General features: G+C 48.5%; 1 protein-coding gene across 9 annotated transcripts in view; it reads left to right on the top strand.

Moving 5' to 3' along the window:
• The window catches only part of RUFY3 (RUN and FYVE domain containing 3), a 31,962-nt gene that overhangs the window by 12,817 nt on the left and 3,691 nt on the right, over window positions 1–15,454 (top strand). For 3 of the 9 annotated variants that reach the window (XM_030947197.1, XM_030947199.1, XM_030947198.1), the window contains exons 2-15: window positions 4,493–4,666; window positions 5,370–5,487; window positions 6,964–7,065; window positions 7,173–7,296; window positions 7,499–7,560; window positions 7,646–7,711; window positions 7,814–7,883; window positions 8,777–8,869; window positions 9,332–9,412; window positions 9,817–9,984; window positions 10,709–10,806; window positions 13,395–13,514; window positions 14,565–14,667; window positions 15,340–15,416. In XM_030947197.1, the coding sequence (XP_030803057.1) occupies window positions 4,493–4,666; window positions 5,370–5,487; window positions 6,964–7,065; window positions 7,173–7,296; window positions 7,499–7,560; window positions 7,646–7,711; window positions 7,814–7,883; window positions 8,777–8,869; window positions 9,332–9,412; window positions 9,817–9,984; window positions 10,709–10,806; window positions 13,395–13,514; window positions 14,565–14,667; window positions 15,340–15,416 (1,456 nt within the window). Of the gene's footprint in view, window positions 1–1,032; window positions 1,087–4,492; window positions 4,667–5,369; window positions 5,488–6,963; window positions 7,066–7,172; window positions 7,297–7,498; window positions 7,561–7,645; window positions 7,712–7,813; window positions 7,884–8,776; window positions 8,870–9,331; window positions 9,413–9,816; window positions 9,985–10,708; window positions 10,807–11,149; window positions 13,211–13,374; window positions 13,515–14,564; window positions 14,668–15,339; window positions 15,417–15,454 lie in introns of those variants that run through there. The other 6 variants (XM_030947195.1, XM_030947196.1, XM_030947200.1 and 3 more) reach the window with 4 other exon arrangements.

The raw sequence follows: 15,454 nt of genomic DNA, 5'->3' as shown, positions 1-15,454 counted from the left end.
GCTGGGGCTCAGTCTCCGTAGCGCAGTGTGAGGCTGCGGGGCCCGCCGTGCAGCGCACGGGGCTCAGCTCTGGGCTCAGCGCTGGGGCTCCCGGCTCTTGCTGCGCTCCCGGGGCAGGAGGCGGGCGCTGTGTGGGAGGGAGGAGGGCCCGGCAGCCTCTGGACTTTGCTCAGATCGTCGGCGCGGTTGGCTGGGGAAGGGGCCGGAGTTTTGCCGGGCTTTGAACGTTGTGCCGATGGCGGGTTAGCGCTGGGCAGTGCGGGTGCGTAAGTAGGGAGCCAGCAGCGCCCAGGGTCCGGGGCGTTTGTCTGGCTCGGCTCGCTGCGTTTGGAACAGGGACTTGGTGGGTGTGCTGAAACCAGTTCTCCTTGTCCTGCCTGCTCCTCTCCCAGGATACCTCCCTGGCCCCGCCAAGGAGAGAGGTGCTCCCCTGCCTGAGTCCTTGGGGATCGTCATCAGCCTGGGACCCATGTAGGGCTCGGCTGGGTCACCTCTGCGGGATTTGTCATTTGGGGTGAGGGTCATAACAGAGTTTAGGCTCTGCTGAACCTTTAAAATGCCCTCCGTGTGTGTTTTCCCTGAACGTGCCTGCTTCCCACGTGTGGCTGTGTCCCTGCCAGCAGCTCCTCTTGGGGCTGGATGTGAGGAAATTGAAGGAAAAGCTGACATTGCATAAATATCACAAGTTTAGTGCTTTTATCTTATAAATAAAGTAATGCTTTTGTTGCTTTTCTTTTTAGGATGTGCTTTACAAAAATGTTGCTTGTGTTAATGCAGAAACAAAACTTCTGCAGCTTTTCTGAAGCCTGCCCTGGTCTGACTCTGGGAGAAAAATGCTTTGCTCTATTGCTTCGTGCAGACTAATGAACCTTTTTGACTTGCAGATTTCTTGCCACTATGAATTAAGTCTTGTATGATGCAAATCTCCCTTTCAGTTATGCTTTTCTTACACCTTGATTTTGAATCTTTCCTTTAGATCACGGCTTGCATGACGTTTTTCTTTCTTTTCCTTTCCTTTTGCTGTTTGCAAAGACTCTTGGGAGGATTTGACAGATGTGGTGGAGCAATTGCGCGATGATTCCGAAGGTGCGTTCCACACCCACATCTCACAGCTCTTGTTTGTGCTAATCCTTGGCTTCTGCACTATTATTTTGAGCCTGAGTGCAAAATGCAGTTAGTTTCACTTTCCAGTGCCAGTAGCTGTGGCTTTCCTGCATTACCTTGGTGTTGCTTAAATAAATGTGTGTGGGTTTTTTTTACTATTTTGACCTGAAGTGGAGGTAGAAGAAGTAGATCAACAAGGGATGTTTGCCTTCTCCTAAGTGCTTTCAGAGGCAGTAACTTCCTGAGCCTGGCAGAAGCACAGCTTAAAAGGTTGCAGCAACATATGGAAGCTGAATTTTAAAAAATATTTCAGAAATCACCCTGAAGCTTTAGGTTTTCTGCAGTATTTCTGTCTAGATTCTTCAGATTTTCTGGCAGTATTTGCCAAGGCTTGGCAAAAATTATTCTAAAACTTGCATTGCTAATTTTTTTAAAACTTGTAAAGTACTAAACGACAAACTTATTTATAGCACTTTTTCCTTGGATTTTAAGAAACGGTGCAAATATGAAATAGTTGAATCCCCAATGTAGCAAGTGGTTAATCAGATTGATACTTTGATGATTAAATACAGATGCTCCTGCAAGGGTTTCAAGTGTTTGCAGCACAAAAGGCTGATGTTCTCATGCACTGAGCACACTGGTCCTTGCTGTCATCTTCTACCATGGTGCCTTTAACTGCTGTGCTGGTTCTGTGCCCGGTGCTGCCCACAGCCTCCTCAGCCACAGGCAGTGTCCTCCTCTCCTGGCACAGCAGCTTGTGCTGCTTCCCAGAGAAAGGCATTTTCCAAGGCAGGCCTTTAGGAAAAAAGAGGGGCTTGAGACTTCTTTTTTTTTCATAAAATATTGTACAAGTTGTTTTGCATTTATTTTGTCAGGTGAGAGGTGTTTCTCTGCCACACGGAAGCAGCCGTGTTAAATTTACTTTGTTGGTCCTGATGTAAGATGGAGAACAGTGATTAAATGCTAATGAGTTGGCATTGCTTGCTGTGGGTTTGTTCACTTCTCCAGTGTCTCATCGTTCCCTGCCTTTGATCCAAGTTTTAGCTTCATTTTAGTTGCTTCTTCCTTCTTTTAGAGTAAGTATGAGGAGTGATAAAATTTATTGTCACCAAATGAGAAGTACCAAGACCAGTCACAGCTTAACCCTTTGAGATCCTGTGTTGCATTGACTCTTTCTTGATTTTCAGGTTCCTGGGTACAGATTGTACCATTTAAACAAATTACAGGATTCTCGAATGCTTTTGGAAACATCTTCATGGAAGCAGCTGGTTAGAAAAGATGTCTGTTCTGTAGAAGCTGCAACATTTAAATAACAAAATGTCCTAAGAGGACGTTCCTTTGTTTGAAACCCAAACCCTGTGGAAAGCCAAGCTCAAGGGCTGGGGATTTACTTTAAGGTTTATGATGTGGGCTGTGTAGGAAAGGCCAGGCAGAGGTTTTGCAGTTGGAGGCAGAAGGAAGTTGGAGAAGGTACTAGCTCAGATGGAGCACACCAGGATCACACTTGTCCCAGCTTAAAGCCAGCCTGACAGTTTTACTGTGTACAAGTCAGCCTTGCCTGCCTACCCTGCCTTCTTTAAAGCTGTGTGTGTTGCAGTACATAGAGTAAGAGTATCAGTTACTTAGCATTTAAGTTTTGAAATAAGCCTTAGGGATTTTATCCAGTTTCACCCTATATGAGCTAACTGGTTTGCAAGATGAGAATCTTGGATAAACTGCACATGCAGAGCACAATTGCTCAGAGCAGACTAACGAAGCAGAAACCTTGGATTAGTGTGATATGGTGAAAATACTTTTCTATTGAAATTAGCCAATAACCACGGCCAAAGGAGCATTTTCTTTGGTGCTCTCTTATACAGTTCCTTTAATTCTGTGTTAGGGATGGCTTTGCCCCCCAAGCAGAGTCACTGTGGGTGCCTTGCTACCCAGCAGAGCAGCAGCCTTGCCCAGTGAGGAAATGTGGTGAGAGAGGATGAGGTCTCTGTGTTGGCAGTCCTGTGCCTGACTCTTTCCTGAGTCTCCATTCCCAGTGATGGTGACTGTTAGCTACACTGCAGGGCAGAAAAAGGATTGGAAATCCAGAGCAGCTCACGAGCTCAGGGTACCTCCAGGGCAGCCAGACCCATCACCTTCAGGCAGCAGTAGTCCTGACAGGCAGTGAAAGCACCTCACAAAGTTCAGTCTTTCTGCAGTCCAGTGCTGCTCTGAGCACTGCACTCCTAAAAGAGTACTTGGAAGTTCTCTAAACTATGGAAATCAATTTAGAGAAGGAGACTTGTGGTGCTGGTTCTCTCTGAAGAAGAAGGAGAATGAGAGAAGCGCTGTCCTGAGCTGCTTTTGGAGGGCTGAACAAATGAGCTGTGCTCTCAGGTTTGGATGCTGGCACTGCCCTGGCTCTTCCCCCTGCCTGTGCTGGGTTTCCCAGCCCACAGTGAGGTGCACTCGGGTGTGGGTGTGTTAGCTGGGCTCTTGGCTCTCTCTCTGGCTGGTGGATGCTGGCAGGTGCCTCTTGCGTAGGATCTGTAGTCTGAGGTGTCCTCAGGTCAGGTCTCTGCTGCCAGGAGTAGTTAATTAACTCGAGGTGGCAGCTTGGTTCAAGGGTCCCTGGCTGTTGGCAGCAGCCCTGGATAAGCAGGGGATTTACAGGGATGAAACTGCCTGCACCTGGGAACTGGAGCTCAAAACTTGGGTGTGAGTAGCAGGTCTAAATGTCTGGATGTTTATAATGTGGAAGAGGAAGAATATAATCCTGGGACATCCGTGAGTTTGGGGGTTTAGTATGACCTGTCAGGAGCCATGAAGATCAGCTCCTCACTGGTGAAAACCAGTGGCAGTGTTAAAACCAAGAGAGGGAAGTGGGAGTTGGCTCCATGTTACATCTAAGCTTAAAAAAATAGTCTTGAGGAAGAGAGATACAACTTGGGGTAGAGACACGTGTTGCTGGATTAAGTGTGAGAGGGTCCAATGTGAAGTTAGATGGAAGAATAAACCAGAGCAAAGCACAGGTGGAGGATTCTTACTGGTTTGTAGCTGGGGATGTGAGTTGGAACAAGTGATGGTCAGAGACACATTGTCACGGTGCAAAGCACAGGATGCACATCAGGCTCCAAATGTGTCTTTTGTGAAAGTAGGGAGCTCCTGTAGTTATTTGAAGTATTAAGGCACCCTCAGTATGATACATTGTCTATTGCCATGCCACTGTGGCTTTGGCCCTAAACTGCTAGTTGGTGTTGATTTTTCTCCACAAAAGGCCTGCAGAGTGCCTCCTGGGAAACTCACTGCCCCAAAAATGCCTTCAAAGCTGAGGAAAAGCAAGAGCAAGGTGGGGTGTTGAGTGTAATAAAGGCAGCTGCTGTTGCTCAGCAGCAGTTTCCCTGCTTTGTTGCAGACCCCAATTACCTCATGGCCAACGAGCGCATGAACCTGATGAACATGGCCAAGCTGAGCATCAAGGGGCTGATCGAGTCTGCGCTGAACCTGGGCCGCACGCTGGACTCGGACTACGCCCCCCTGCAGCAGTTCTTCGTGGTCATGGAGCACTGCCTCAAGCACGGCCTCAAAGGTACCAGCCTGGGCACAGCCCGCCCTGGGGAGCAGCAGAGTGGGTGAACAACAGGGCTCTGCAGCCTGCACAGGACACAGGAGAGGCTGGCACGGTCACTGCTGTCACCACAGTGCACTGGGCAGGCCAGAGCAAGGCACAGAACCTGCTGGAAGGGAGGCTGAGCTGTGGCAGGTGCTTGCCGTGTTGAAAACGGCAGTTCAGTTGTCCCAGGTGTAACTCAGTGCTCAGGGACTTAACTGGCTTTTGGCAAGCTCGTGACTCCCTTTTCTGCACTTCCTTGTGCTTTAGCAGTGCATCCCCTTGCTGGAAGAGGAACTGCAACCCCAGAGCTCCTTTCTCAACAGCTGTGTCTAAACAGAGGGTTTTGGCTGTGTGCAGCTTGTGGCTGAAGCTGCTTTTAAAGCAGAGCATGTGCTTGACTCTGAAATCCTAAGTCACAGCTCAAATGGCCAAGTATGGACTGGCCTTCAGGTGCTGTCCTTGTGTCCTTGTAGCTGGAGATGGGAAGCTGAGGGGTGTGGAAAATGGTGGGTCCTTCCCATCCAAACCATCCTGAGATTCCAGGATACCAAGTGCCTGTCCAGCAGCAGCCCCAGAGGAACCATGCTGGCAGGATTTGGCTAATTTGTTCACTTGTTTGAAAATGTGTTATATCAGCACAGGTCTAACTGGCTCATTTTTTATTTCTTTTTGTTTTTAGCCAAAAAGACTTTTCTTGGGCAAAATAAGTCATTTTGGGGACCTCTAGAATTAGTAGAAAAACTTGTTCCTGAGGCTGCAGAGATTACAGCAAGTGTTAAGGATCTCCCAGGGCTCAAGTAAGTACACTCCTTTATTGCATGAGTACATAATATGGGTTTATTGTGAGAGGGATCCTGAAAAAGAGAAGGAAGGGCAAACAGAACCTTCAGGAATGCATCTGCCACCTTCTGCAGGTAAAGATGGATCATTGCTCTCTTACTCTTCATCAAGGATCTGCAGCAGGAGAGCAGAGGATATATTCTCGCTCTATTAGGAGCGTGGCAACTTATGGGCAGCAGTGCATTTACTGCTTGTGCCTCAGGCATGAGAACAGCCTTGATTGAGCATTTATGAAGTCAGACTCAAGAGGAGGGGAATTAACAGAAAGGTTATAAGAGTTTAAATAGTTTTGAGGCTGATGTAGGCAATTCTTCTTGTAAATAACTTCAGGTATAGTGTATGTGAGAGGAAAGCTTAGGCACCAAGCAGGAGGATTGTAGTTTGTATTCAAGAGGGAAGGCAAGAAGCCACAGCAAGCATATATTACTTGTAAAAGTTTCATAGGAATTTTAGACATCACATTCAGGCTTGCCTGTTTCATGATAAGGGAAACTGTAAGAAGCTTTTAGCCTGGAATAGAAAAAATGGAAGCTCTTGTATGAGGATTAGGACTAAGGATGGAGTCATCTTTGCTGAAAGAATAGGTGGATAAGTTCAATAAATTGCTTTGGGTTAGTATTTAGTCATGTTCATACAGACAGGTGCTTTTCCTGGAGGTGCATGCAGGACTCCTGCAGCAGCTGACAGGACCAGTGCTGTGCCAGAGCTCCTGGTACCTCTTCCTGTTGTAGAGCGTTGTAATAGGAAATGAATGGAAGCAAAGAGCAGTTGTAGGGTGCATTTTTAACCTTGTGCTCGCAGTGACCGTCGGGAAGTGCCAGGTCCTGTTAGTGAGTCAGGGGTGGGCAGTGCTGGCCATGGCTTCCTTGGGCTGCTGCTGCTCATGCCAGGTGAGCTCAGACATCCAGGTCAGCCCGTTAGAGCCATGTGCTCCCAATGGCTGGGAGAAAAGAGGGCAAGGACTGGCACTTGAGTCCGTGGCATCCTGTGAGGGCATTCAGGGGCAAAGCACCTGAGGAGAACAGAACTGAGTTAGTGTTTCTAAGCTGCCTGGCCACATTCCCATCCAGCCCCACCCACCCCAAGGAGTGGTGTTGGGCAGCTGTGCTGGTCTGTGCATGTTCCTGTCACTTAGGCACAACTGGTTGTGACTCAGAAGGTGATGAGCTGAAGCAGCTGATCTGTCTGGCAGCATCCAGCAGGGATAAAGCCAGGGAAGTCTTTTTAGTATGGCAAGAAAAACATCATGAGCTAAGAGACAGTGACAGCCTAATTGGTCTGCACCTATTTGTGCTTACATATCTTGTATTTCTCTGCACCAGTGCCAGCTCTGTCTTGGAAGTGCAGAAACTTGAGGTAGGGTGGGGCTATGAGAGCTCTTGGTAACTGTGCCTTGCAGGGTGTCTGGAAGGGTTTGTGTCTGGCCTTTGCAGGACACCTGTGGGTAGAGGAAGAGCTTGGCTTCGCCTGGCTCTGATGCAGAAGAAACTTTCGGAGTACATGAAAGCCTTGATTAACAGAAAGGATCTTCTCAGGTGAGTGCTGGACTCTTTTCTCAGTTAGGTTCACTTCTGCTCTCCTGTAAGATCTGGATCATCTGTCCCATCTCACTGCTGTGTATCTCCTTCCCTACATCCCACAGTGAATTTTATGAGCCCAATGCACTGATGATGGAGGAGGAAGGTGCCATCATTGCTGGCCTCCTCGTAGGGCTGAATGTCATCGATGCCAACTTCTGCATGAAGGGAGAGGACCTGGACTCCCAGGTACTGGGTGTTCACTTAATGGGCTTGTTCTGCTCATTTAAAACGGAAAAATCATTAATTTTGCATAGCTTACTGATGTAATGAGCCCTTGGTGAAGTACAGCAGGTGCTGGTCTTCTAACTCTGAACTTGCACACCTGGCAACAGTGTGTTGGTCTTAGAAACCAAGTGTTTAATGCAAAATGCAAATTTTCCTTCTCCAGGTCGGAGTTATCGATTTCTCCATGTATTTGAAAGACGGGAACAGCACGAAGGGCAGCGAAGGGTAGGTGCACACACAGTTGTCTTGCTGCTTCCCTCTTGGGAATGTGTGTTCAGGTGTTCCAGGCTGCCCTGTTTCTTTTTTCCAGAGATGGTCAGATAACTGCTATTTTGGACCAGAAGAACTATGTTGAAGAGCTCAACAGACATCTAAGGTAACACATTTTTTCTTGGCTCTTTATTATCTTGCAGAACAAAAGACAAAACAGGATTTTTAAAAGTGAAGGAATTACTATAGGGTTTTTTCTCTTCAACAGTGCTACAGTAAACAACCTGCAAGCCAAGGTGGATGCCTTGGAGAAATCCAACACAAAGCTGACTGAGGAGGTAAGTGTCATGGAAAACTGCCAGGTGCTTTGGACTTTGGGAGTTAGGGATTAACCAGGGAGGAGGGATTCCTTTCAGATGTCTGGTGTACAGAATGAGGAGTGTTAAACGATGGAACTGGAATAGCTGACCTGTCACTACTGAGCACAAGCTGGAAAATCAACGGTATGTTTATGTAAATTTGCAAAAAGTGAAGGAAAAAATGTCATTATAAGTGAGGTGTCCAGGCTGAGCATGAGAAACAGTGGGTACATGAGGCATAGGTGCAGTCTGTGTTTTAACATGGGTCTGCAGCTCATTTCTGATGGCATAAATGTCATTAAATGTTTTGGGGTCAGTTCCCTGGCATAAGGGTGGCAGGAGGTCTCACCTGGCACAATGAGTGCCTTTTGGTGTGGTACGAGGAGGTGAATTGCAGTGGTGCCTGCAGTGGTTTTGGGGTTTGGCAATGAAGCTGCCAAGGGAAGGTGCAGCATGTGCAGAGCAGGCTATGGTGACAGTGCCTGCCTGTGTCACACATCACAGCCCTGTGTATTGGGCCTGAGCTCTGCCAAGGACTCACACTCCCATCCAGGAGCTGTGTTTGGGTTTGTCACAGGACAGCATGGCTGACCCCTTGGAATGTCTCTGAGCTGCTCCTGTGTGTGAGTTACAAAGCCAGAAGGGGTTTCTGAAGTTCCTTTTGCCTTTGACCAAACACTTACATTAATCTGTTGCTCTGCAGTGCTGTCATCCCTGGGAATTCCTCTGGGCCTGGTGTCTCATCCCTAAGGATGCTGTTTGCCGCTCATCCTCTCGTTTCCAGCCAAATCTTCCTCATCTGCTGGGTCAGGAGAGAAATAAAACAAGTCAAGTATGTTTTTGGTGCATTAACTGTTGTGTTCTGTTCCCAGCTTGCAGTTGCCAACAACAGGATCATTACACTGCAGGAAGAAATGGAGCGGGTTAAGGAGGAAAGCTCCTACATCCTGGAGTCCAGCCGGAAGGTTGGTGTGTGTCTGGGGGGGTGTGTGTGGGTGTGTGTGTGTGTTTGTGTGTGATTGCTGAGCCCTGGGGCAGGCCCAGCCTGAATGCCTGGTTTGGAACAGAGTTCATTTCCTTGCCTGTCTCAGACAAACCCCACAGGGGATTAGGGGAATGGCAGGTGGGCCCTGTGCAGAGGGAACAGATGGGCCCTGCCACAGGGAGTCCTGCCTGCCCATAGGGATGGAGCAGGGAGCGTGCACAGAGCCAGGAGCTCCCACAGGTTACAGCTCACTGAGCAAGGTGTCAGGGGATGGGAGGGAGGGGGACTTACTGTGTGGGGGGACAGGCAAATCAGGAAATAAGAGTTGTGCTGGTTTGTCCTGAATTATTGCAGAATTCCAAGTGTTGGGGAAAAGCCAGTAATGAGGTCAAGTGAGGGCTGGCAGTACCCAATACCAACTGAACTGTGTCTGTTACCTCAGGCCACCAAGGACAGAAGTGCTGACGGGCAGGCACTGACTGAGGCACGGAAGCAGCTCAAGGAGGAGACTCAGCTGCGCCTGGTGAGGACTGGGGGCCTCAGGGTTCACTCCACAGGGCTGCGGAGGGTCATGGCCCTGCTGAGCTCTTGTTCGATACGTGTGTGGGGAGAAAAATGCCTGGCCTGAAGGTATTAAGGAAATAATTTCTGCTTTGGGAAATAAAATCTTTCCTTAGACCCCTCCATCCTAAAGACAGGCCCATGCAGAATTCCCTGACTCTCTGCTAGCCATGCTGTACACCTGGCTGTGATACTGGACTGAAAACTGGGGAGTTACTCTCCTTAAGGCACGTGTCAGACGTGTGACTCTGAAGTTGTGGCAGCAGCACACTTGTGGGTAGGGACTGCATTGGCAGAAGGGAAAGGTGGATACCCCTGGGTCATGAGGGCAGCTCCTGGAGATGCTGAGGGCTCCTTGTGTTCCAGGATGTGGAGAAGGAGCTGGAGGCGCAGATCGGGATGCGGCAGGAGATGGAGCTGGCCATGAAGATGCTGGAGAAGGATGTCTGTGAAAAGCAGGATGCGCTGGTGGCACTCAGGCAGCAGCTGGACGATCTCAGGGCTCTAAAGCATGAACTGTCTTTCAAGCTGCAGGTAGGGAGCTAAGGAAATGCAGGGAATTCCAGATGGAAGTGAGAGCTGCTGTGCATTTATTCCTCCTGCCTGTTGGAGAGATAGTGAGTGTGAAAGGGTCACAGGCTGTGCAGTGCACTCCTATCTTTCTGTGAGAACACGGGGACATGGTGGAGGGTAAAGGTGAAGGCAATTTCTTCTGAACAAAAATCCATCATGGTCCAGAAATTTGTGTGAGAGACAGGGAAAGCATCTTGGGTGGTTTTGTGGTGTGAACAGAGCCGTGGGAGCTTGTGTTCCAGCAGAGTCTGGTGTGCAGGGCCCCTGGTGTGACTCATGTGTGGCGACAAAAGCAGACTCCAAACAGCAACACAATGCTCAGAATAGATCCCAAAATCAACTTGCCAACAGGAAAGAGTTGCTTCTGCTCTCCTTGAGCCAATGGCTTTGTTCAAAGCAGCTGAATTCTCTTAAGATATTGGGTATTGGCAGGCACTGCATCATGCATTTTCCATATGCAGGAAGCTTTATGGATAGTGGCATTGCCCTGTTGCAGGGTCCAGATGGAGCCTGCACCTCTATGGCAAGACATTTGTCCTTGCAATACTGACCTGGCATTTGCTTTTCCAGCACTTTTTACTGCCTCTTTACCTTTTGCCCTGTTGGTTTGTGTGCCAAATGATTTATGGGGGTTTATCTGGGATTTACTACTCCTTACACCAACCCCCACTGCTCCTTTTCTCAGAGTTCAGACATGGGAGTGAAACAGAAGAGTGAATTAAACAGCCGCTTGGAAGAAAAAACAAATCAGATGGCTGCCACCATCAAACAGCTGGAACAAAGGTAAGACAGGAAACTTGAGCCAGGATCCACTGGTATGTCCTTTAGTGTAGCGTCCCATGGATCGAGAATGGGCCAGGGGAGAGTCCCAGTGCTCTGCTAGACAGAGCTGCCTGAGGGGAGCAGTGGGAGCAGCACCTCTGGGACCTGGTTAACGAGCAGTGCATTGCACTCCATTGGGTGCTCTCATTTTAGGGTTTCTGTAGACAGGGTGATTTTCTTTAAAACAAGTTTGTGTTTGAAAATGTTTCATGATAGCTACTCAGCTAATTCGTGTGTTCTTTTTCTCTTGCTGTTCTTATTTTTTCTGTTTTCTCATCATCCTCATTCTGACTTACTTATACAGTGAAAAGGATTTGGTGAAACAGGCAAAAACCTTAAATAGTGCAGCAAACAAACTGATCCAGAAGCATCATTAGACATTTTTATGTCTGGCCACCTCACAGCTCTGACATCAGAACTCATTTATGAGGAGAGAACTTGAGAATTGCTAAAAGCAACTGTTCAAATGTTAATTGTCACCCAAAGTTGATTTGGAATTTGCAGAGTTTTTAAAATCAGTGAGTTTTTCTGCCGAGATGTAGTCAGGTATAAGGATCCCCAACCCTGCCATTTACCAGTACCAAGGAGCTGGCCCGGGAGCGCCCCAGGAGTGGCCGAGGTGGCCGTGCCCGGCCGCTGCCGTCACCGCCTGCGGCAGCACGGGGCCGCGGCCAGCTCGGGACAGTCAGCTCCTTCTCTGTATTGCCCTTTTGTGAAGTAGACGAGAAATGCATCCCTGGAAGTTGTTGACAGTAGTTGTGTGCGTGCCCCAAGCCATTCCCTGTTCTCTTCTGTTCTGTGGGTCCAGCCCCGAGTCCGAGCCGAGCGGGCGCGACGCTGGCCCAGCACCGGGAGCATTGGCCCTCCCGTAACCAGCCCGCCTGGATTCTGCCTTAGGGACCTGGGGGGAGGGTGGGGACTTATCCTTATTCCTTTAAACTTCATGTGTCCAGAATTAGTAGCTATAGGTGTCTTAGAGTAACACGATAGAGTGGTAAGTTCAGTGGAAACCTCCTTCTCTTTGCATTGCTTCTACCTCTGCCAGGAATCCCTCCAGACGAACCCTGTGGTTCTTCCTGACCCAAGGAAATGGAGGAGAGGTGTTTTGGGAGGTCTCTCCCCTTCCCAGAAAGGGAAGTTACCAGTTTTATAAAAAATAATCTGATCTTTGTTTAAAGGAAGCAAAAACACATTAAAAAAAAGGAGAAGGAACCCAGTGTGCAGCAGTGAGGAATGGAGATGGAAATTTGGTCCTTGCAGTTTACTTGTCCAAGTAGTTGGTGGCTGAAAAGAGTTGCCTTTTACACTTGTTGCATTTTCTTGTGAGTTTGCCTTGCTCAAAACAAATGGAATTTGCTAATGGAACAAGAGCTAAAGCTTAGAAATGCCTCTTAATAGGAAAAATAATTGCCAGTTTAAAACCCAGTGCAAAATCTGAAGTAACTGTAGATTGAACTATTATAAACTAACATTCTCTGATCACTGAAGTCCCAGTGCTGGCCTCTGGCAGGCTTTAGGTTTGTAAGTGCTCCTCAAGGTATTTTCTCTTTTGGAAGGTTGGATCTGGGGAATTTCTGTGTTGAATAAGGGTTTTTTGCTGTGGTGAGATGCCTGTAGTGGTTCTTTGGTGCCAGTCCTCCCTTTGACCTCTGGGACAGTGCTCCTTGGGGCTGTGGCTGGCAAATGTGACAAGCCCAGGAGGGAACACCTCCAAGTGTTTAAAAATTCCAGGGGGCTCAGCCTGGACCCCATGGAAGTGAGCGTGGGCCACTGTGGGGCTTGTTTCCCAGGCTCCCAGCACAGCCCTGCTGGGAACTTTCCTGCCATGCCCAAGCTGCATGCTTGAACCTATAAACTCACCCCTCAGTAACCTGCTACTAGAAACTCATCCTAACTCCCTGCAGAACAAGTAATCCTAAGGGAAAGGTGGAAGCTTTGATCATGGAGTGTGAACAGCTGGTTAGGGTGGGGAGCCCCTGCCCCTTGGCACAGTTCTGCTGTAGGAACAGGGGGTTGGATGGTGAGGTCTGTGCTGAAATCAGACAGATTTAAGGATCTGGCGGCTTCTGATGTCAGGCCCCGAGTGGGAATGTGGCAGTGTACTGATGCCTGGGGCTTGAGCCCAAGTGTCCATCCATGGGAGAGACCAGGAACATGCACTAATTCTCAATAGAGTAGCTACAACCTATGTTCCAAGTTCCAGTTACCTGTGCAAAGCCAAAATGTAACATACATTAAACTCCAATTGGACTAAAAATTCTGTGTACTTGAGGTTTGCTTCGAATCTGGATAAAAGTGATGTTTTCTGTTTCTCATCTAATGGCTGTAAACTGTAGTGATAGAATAAAAACTATTGAAAATGAGAGCTTCTGCCTGGTTCACCTACATTTTGCTTTGCTTTGAACTTTTTTTCCTCCTTTCCATTATTTTACCATTCTCTTTTTTTGGCTTTACCTTTTCACTGGGTTTTTTATTTGTTGGTTAAACTCAGTCTTCCTCCCCACCATGGCTTTTGTTTTTTATCACAAGTTCATGTGGCTCAAATCCAGATTGCGACAGGCAGAGAAGGAGCGGCAGCAGGCCCTGCAGGACAACCGGCTCTTCAAGCAGGAGTTTGGGGACAAAATCAACAGCCTCCAGCTGGAAGTGGAAGAGCTCTCCAGGCAGCGGTGAAGAGACCCTTTTCCAATCTCTTTTATGGGCTGGTGGTGCTGTGGCCAGGGGAGAGCAGGGGGGATGGTGGCAGAGGGCAGCAGGGGATGGAGAAGGGAGTGAGGCAAGTTGTGTGTTAGATGGCACGAGGTGTAAGTCCAGGGAGGGAAGTCCTTGGTAACATCTCTAGAAGTGGTCAAGGCCAGGTTGGACAGGGCTTGGAGCAATCTGATGCAGTGGAAGATGTCCCTGCCCATGGCACAGGGTGGAACAAGATAGTCTGTAAGGTGCTTGGCAACTCAAACCTTCTGTGATTCTGTGATATTTGGGAAATCAAAGCTAACATTAACAATTTGCTGCTCCTGGGCAGGGATTGAGCAGCCAAGTCTCTGCCTGGAGCAAACACTGAAGGTGCTGGAGCAAGGACAGTGATTTTGGTTGTCTTATCTGACACACAGTACTTTGACATAGATTTTTTCCCTGTTGGAACTGCTCTCAGTTTTGCTGGAACTCAAACAGAGACCTTGTCAAAAGCCATCACCTCTTCCCTGCAGCCTCATCACTTGAGCAGTGACAGGGACACAGACAAATCTCCTTCCTTAGAAGAGAAGAGCATCTCCTTCAGCCTTGACTCATCTGTGGCTTGCTGCAAGGTCACTGAGATGAGCTCTGTGGGAGCACTGCTGGATGCATGGAGGTTTTTGTCCCTTCTTCCCCTCCTGGCCCAGCTTTTTATTTCTTTTTTCCAAAAGCTGCTCTGCCAAGCCCAAAGTGGCTTTGGTCAGCAATTGGTGTGAGGTCCTGAGTGTGCATGGGTGAGCTCAGGAGGACAAGGGCAAATGGCTCTGGTTTTGCATCAGTTGGATGCTGAATGGTGCCAGAATTAGATTAAGGACTTGGAGATTTTTTCATCCTGACACATAATGGCTGCGAGGCAGCCTTGGGTTCCAAGAGGCAGTTTTAGCTCTTGAGTTAGGGGTGTGAACAAAGGGTCAAACAGCTCATCAGTTGTCAATGCCAAGTGTCCCCAAACTGTCCTTTATTCACAATTCCACCTGGCATTCCAGGAGCCACCTAGAACTGGAGCTAAGGCGGGAAAGAGACAGATGGTCTCACAGTCACCAGCGCAGCCAAGAAAGCAAAAAAGGCCCAAAGAATTGGCTCAGACAGGTAATGTGACTTGGGTTTTGGCTCGGGTTTCAGGTACACTTTCCCTTGGCTCATTTGCTTTTACTGAGCTTTCTCAGGCAGTACATGGTTGTTGTTCATGTGCCACAACCAGAGCAGCTTTGGGAAGATTTTTATACACTCTGGACAGGCAGTTTGAATTGCAGTGAGAACTGTGCAGTAACAGAGATGGCTTCTGCAGTTCCTTGCTTCTCTCTGGTCTGCTTGAATGGTGCAGACCATTTTGTCTTTTTTGACCAGTATTACACAATCTCAGTGAAGTGCTCTAGGTCTCATGGCTCAGCTGTGACCCGGTTGGGGAGAAGAAGAGGATTCTTTTATTTGCTGGATGGGAAAGTTTGTCTCTGGTCAGCTTTTACAAAACTTCTTGAGCCCATGTTCCTTCTCAACCTCTGCTCTGCAAATAAGAACTGGTGGCTGTGGCTCCTGGCAACAGGAGGTCGTGGGACCCCTGCCCACCTCTGAGAGGCACAGAGAGAGAAAGCCCTGAGAGCTGCTCCCAGGGGAAACTGGGACCCAGCTACCCCTCTGTGCCAAGGAGGGGCAGAGCAGTATCCCAAAATAGCAGTGCCAGTTCTCCCCTTGCAGTGTGGCAGGAGTGAAGCTGGAGTTCTCCTCTAGTGCAGCTGATGGGTGAGTGTTTCCTTTTGGCAGGATGGGAAGCTCAAAGTCCAGGAAGAAAATGCTAAACTGAAGCAGCCACTGAGAGAGAACAGTGTCCTGCCACACAGGTAAGGAAGGAAACAAATCTCATCTCTGCCTCTCCTTT

The sequence above is a fragment of the Camarhynchus parvulus genome, chromosome 4 (genome assembly GCF_901933205.1).
Source record: "Camarhynchus parvulus chromosome 4, STF_HiC, whole genome shotgun sequence".
NCBI classification, from domain to species: Eukaryota; Metazoa; Chordata; class Aves; order Passeriformes; family Thraupidae; genus Camarhynchus; species Camarhynchus parvulus.
This window is presented reverse-complemented; position numbering and strand designations above follow the sequence as displayed.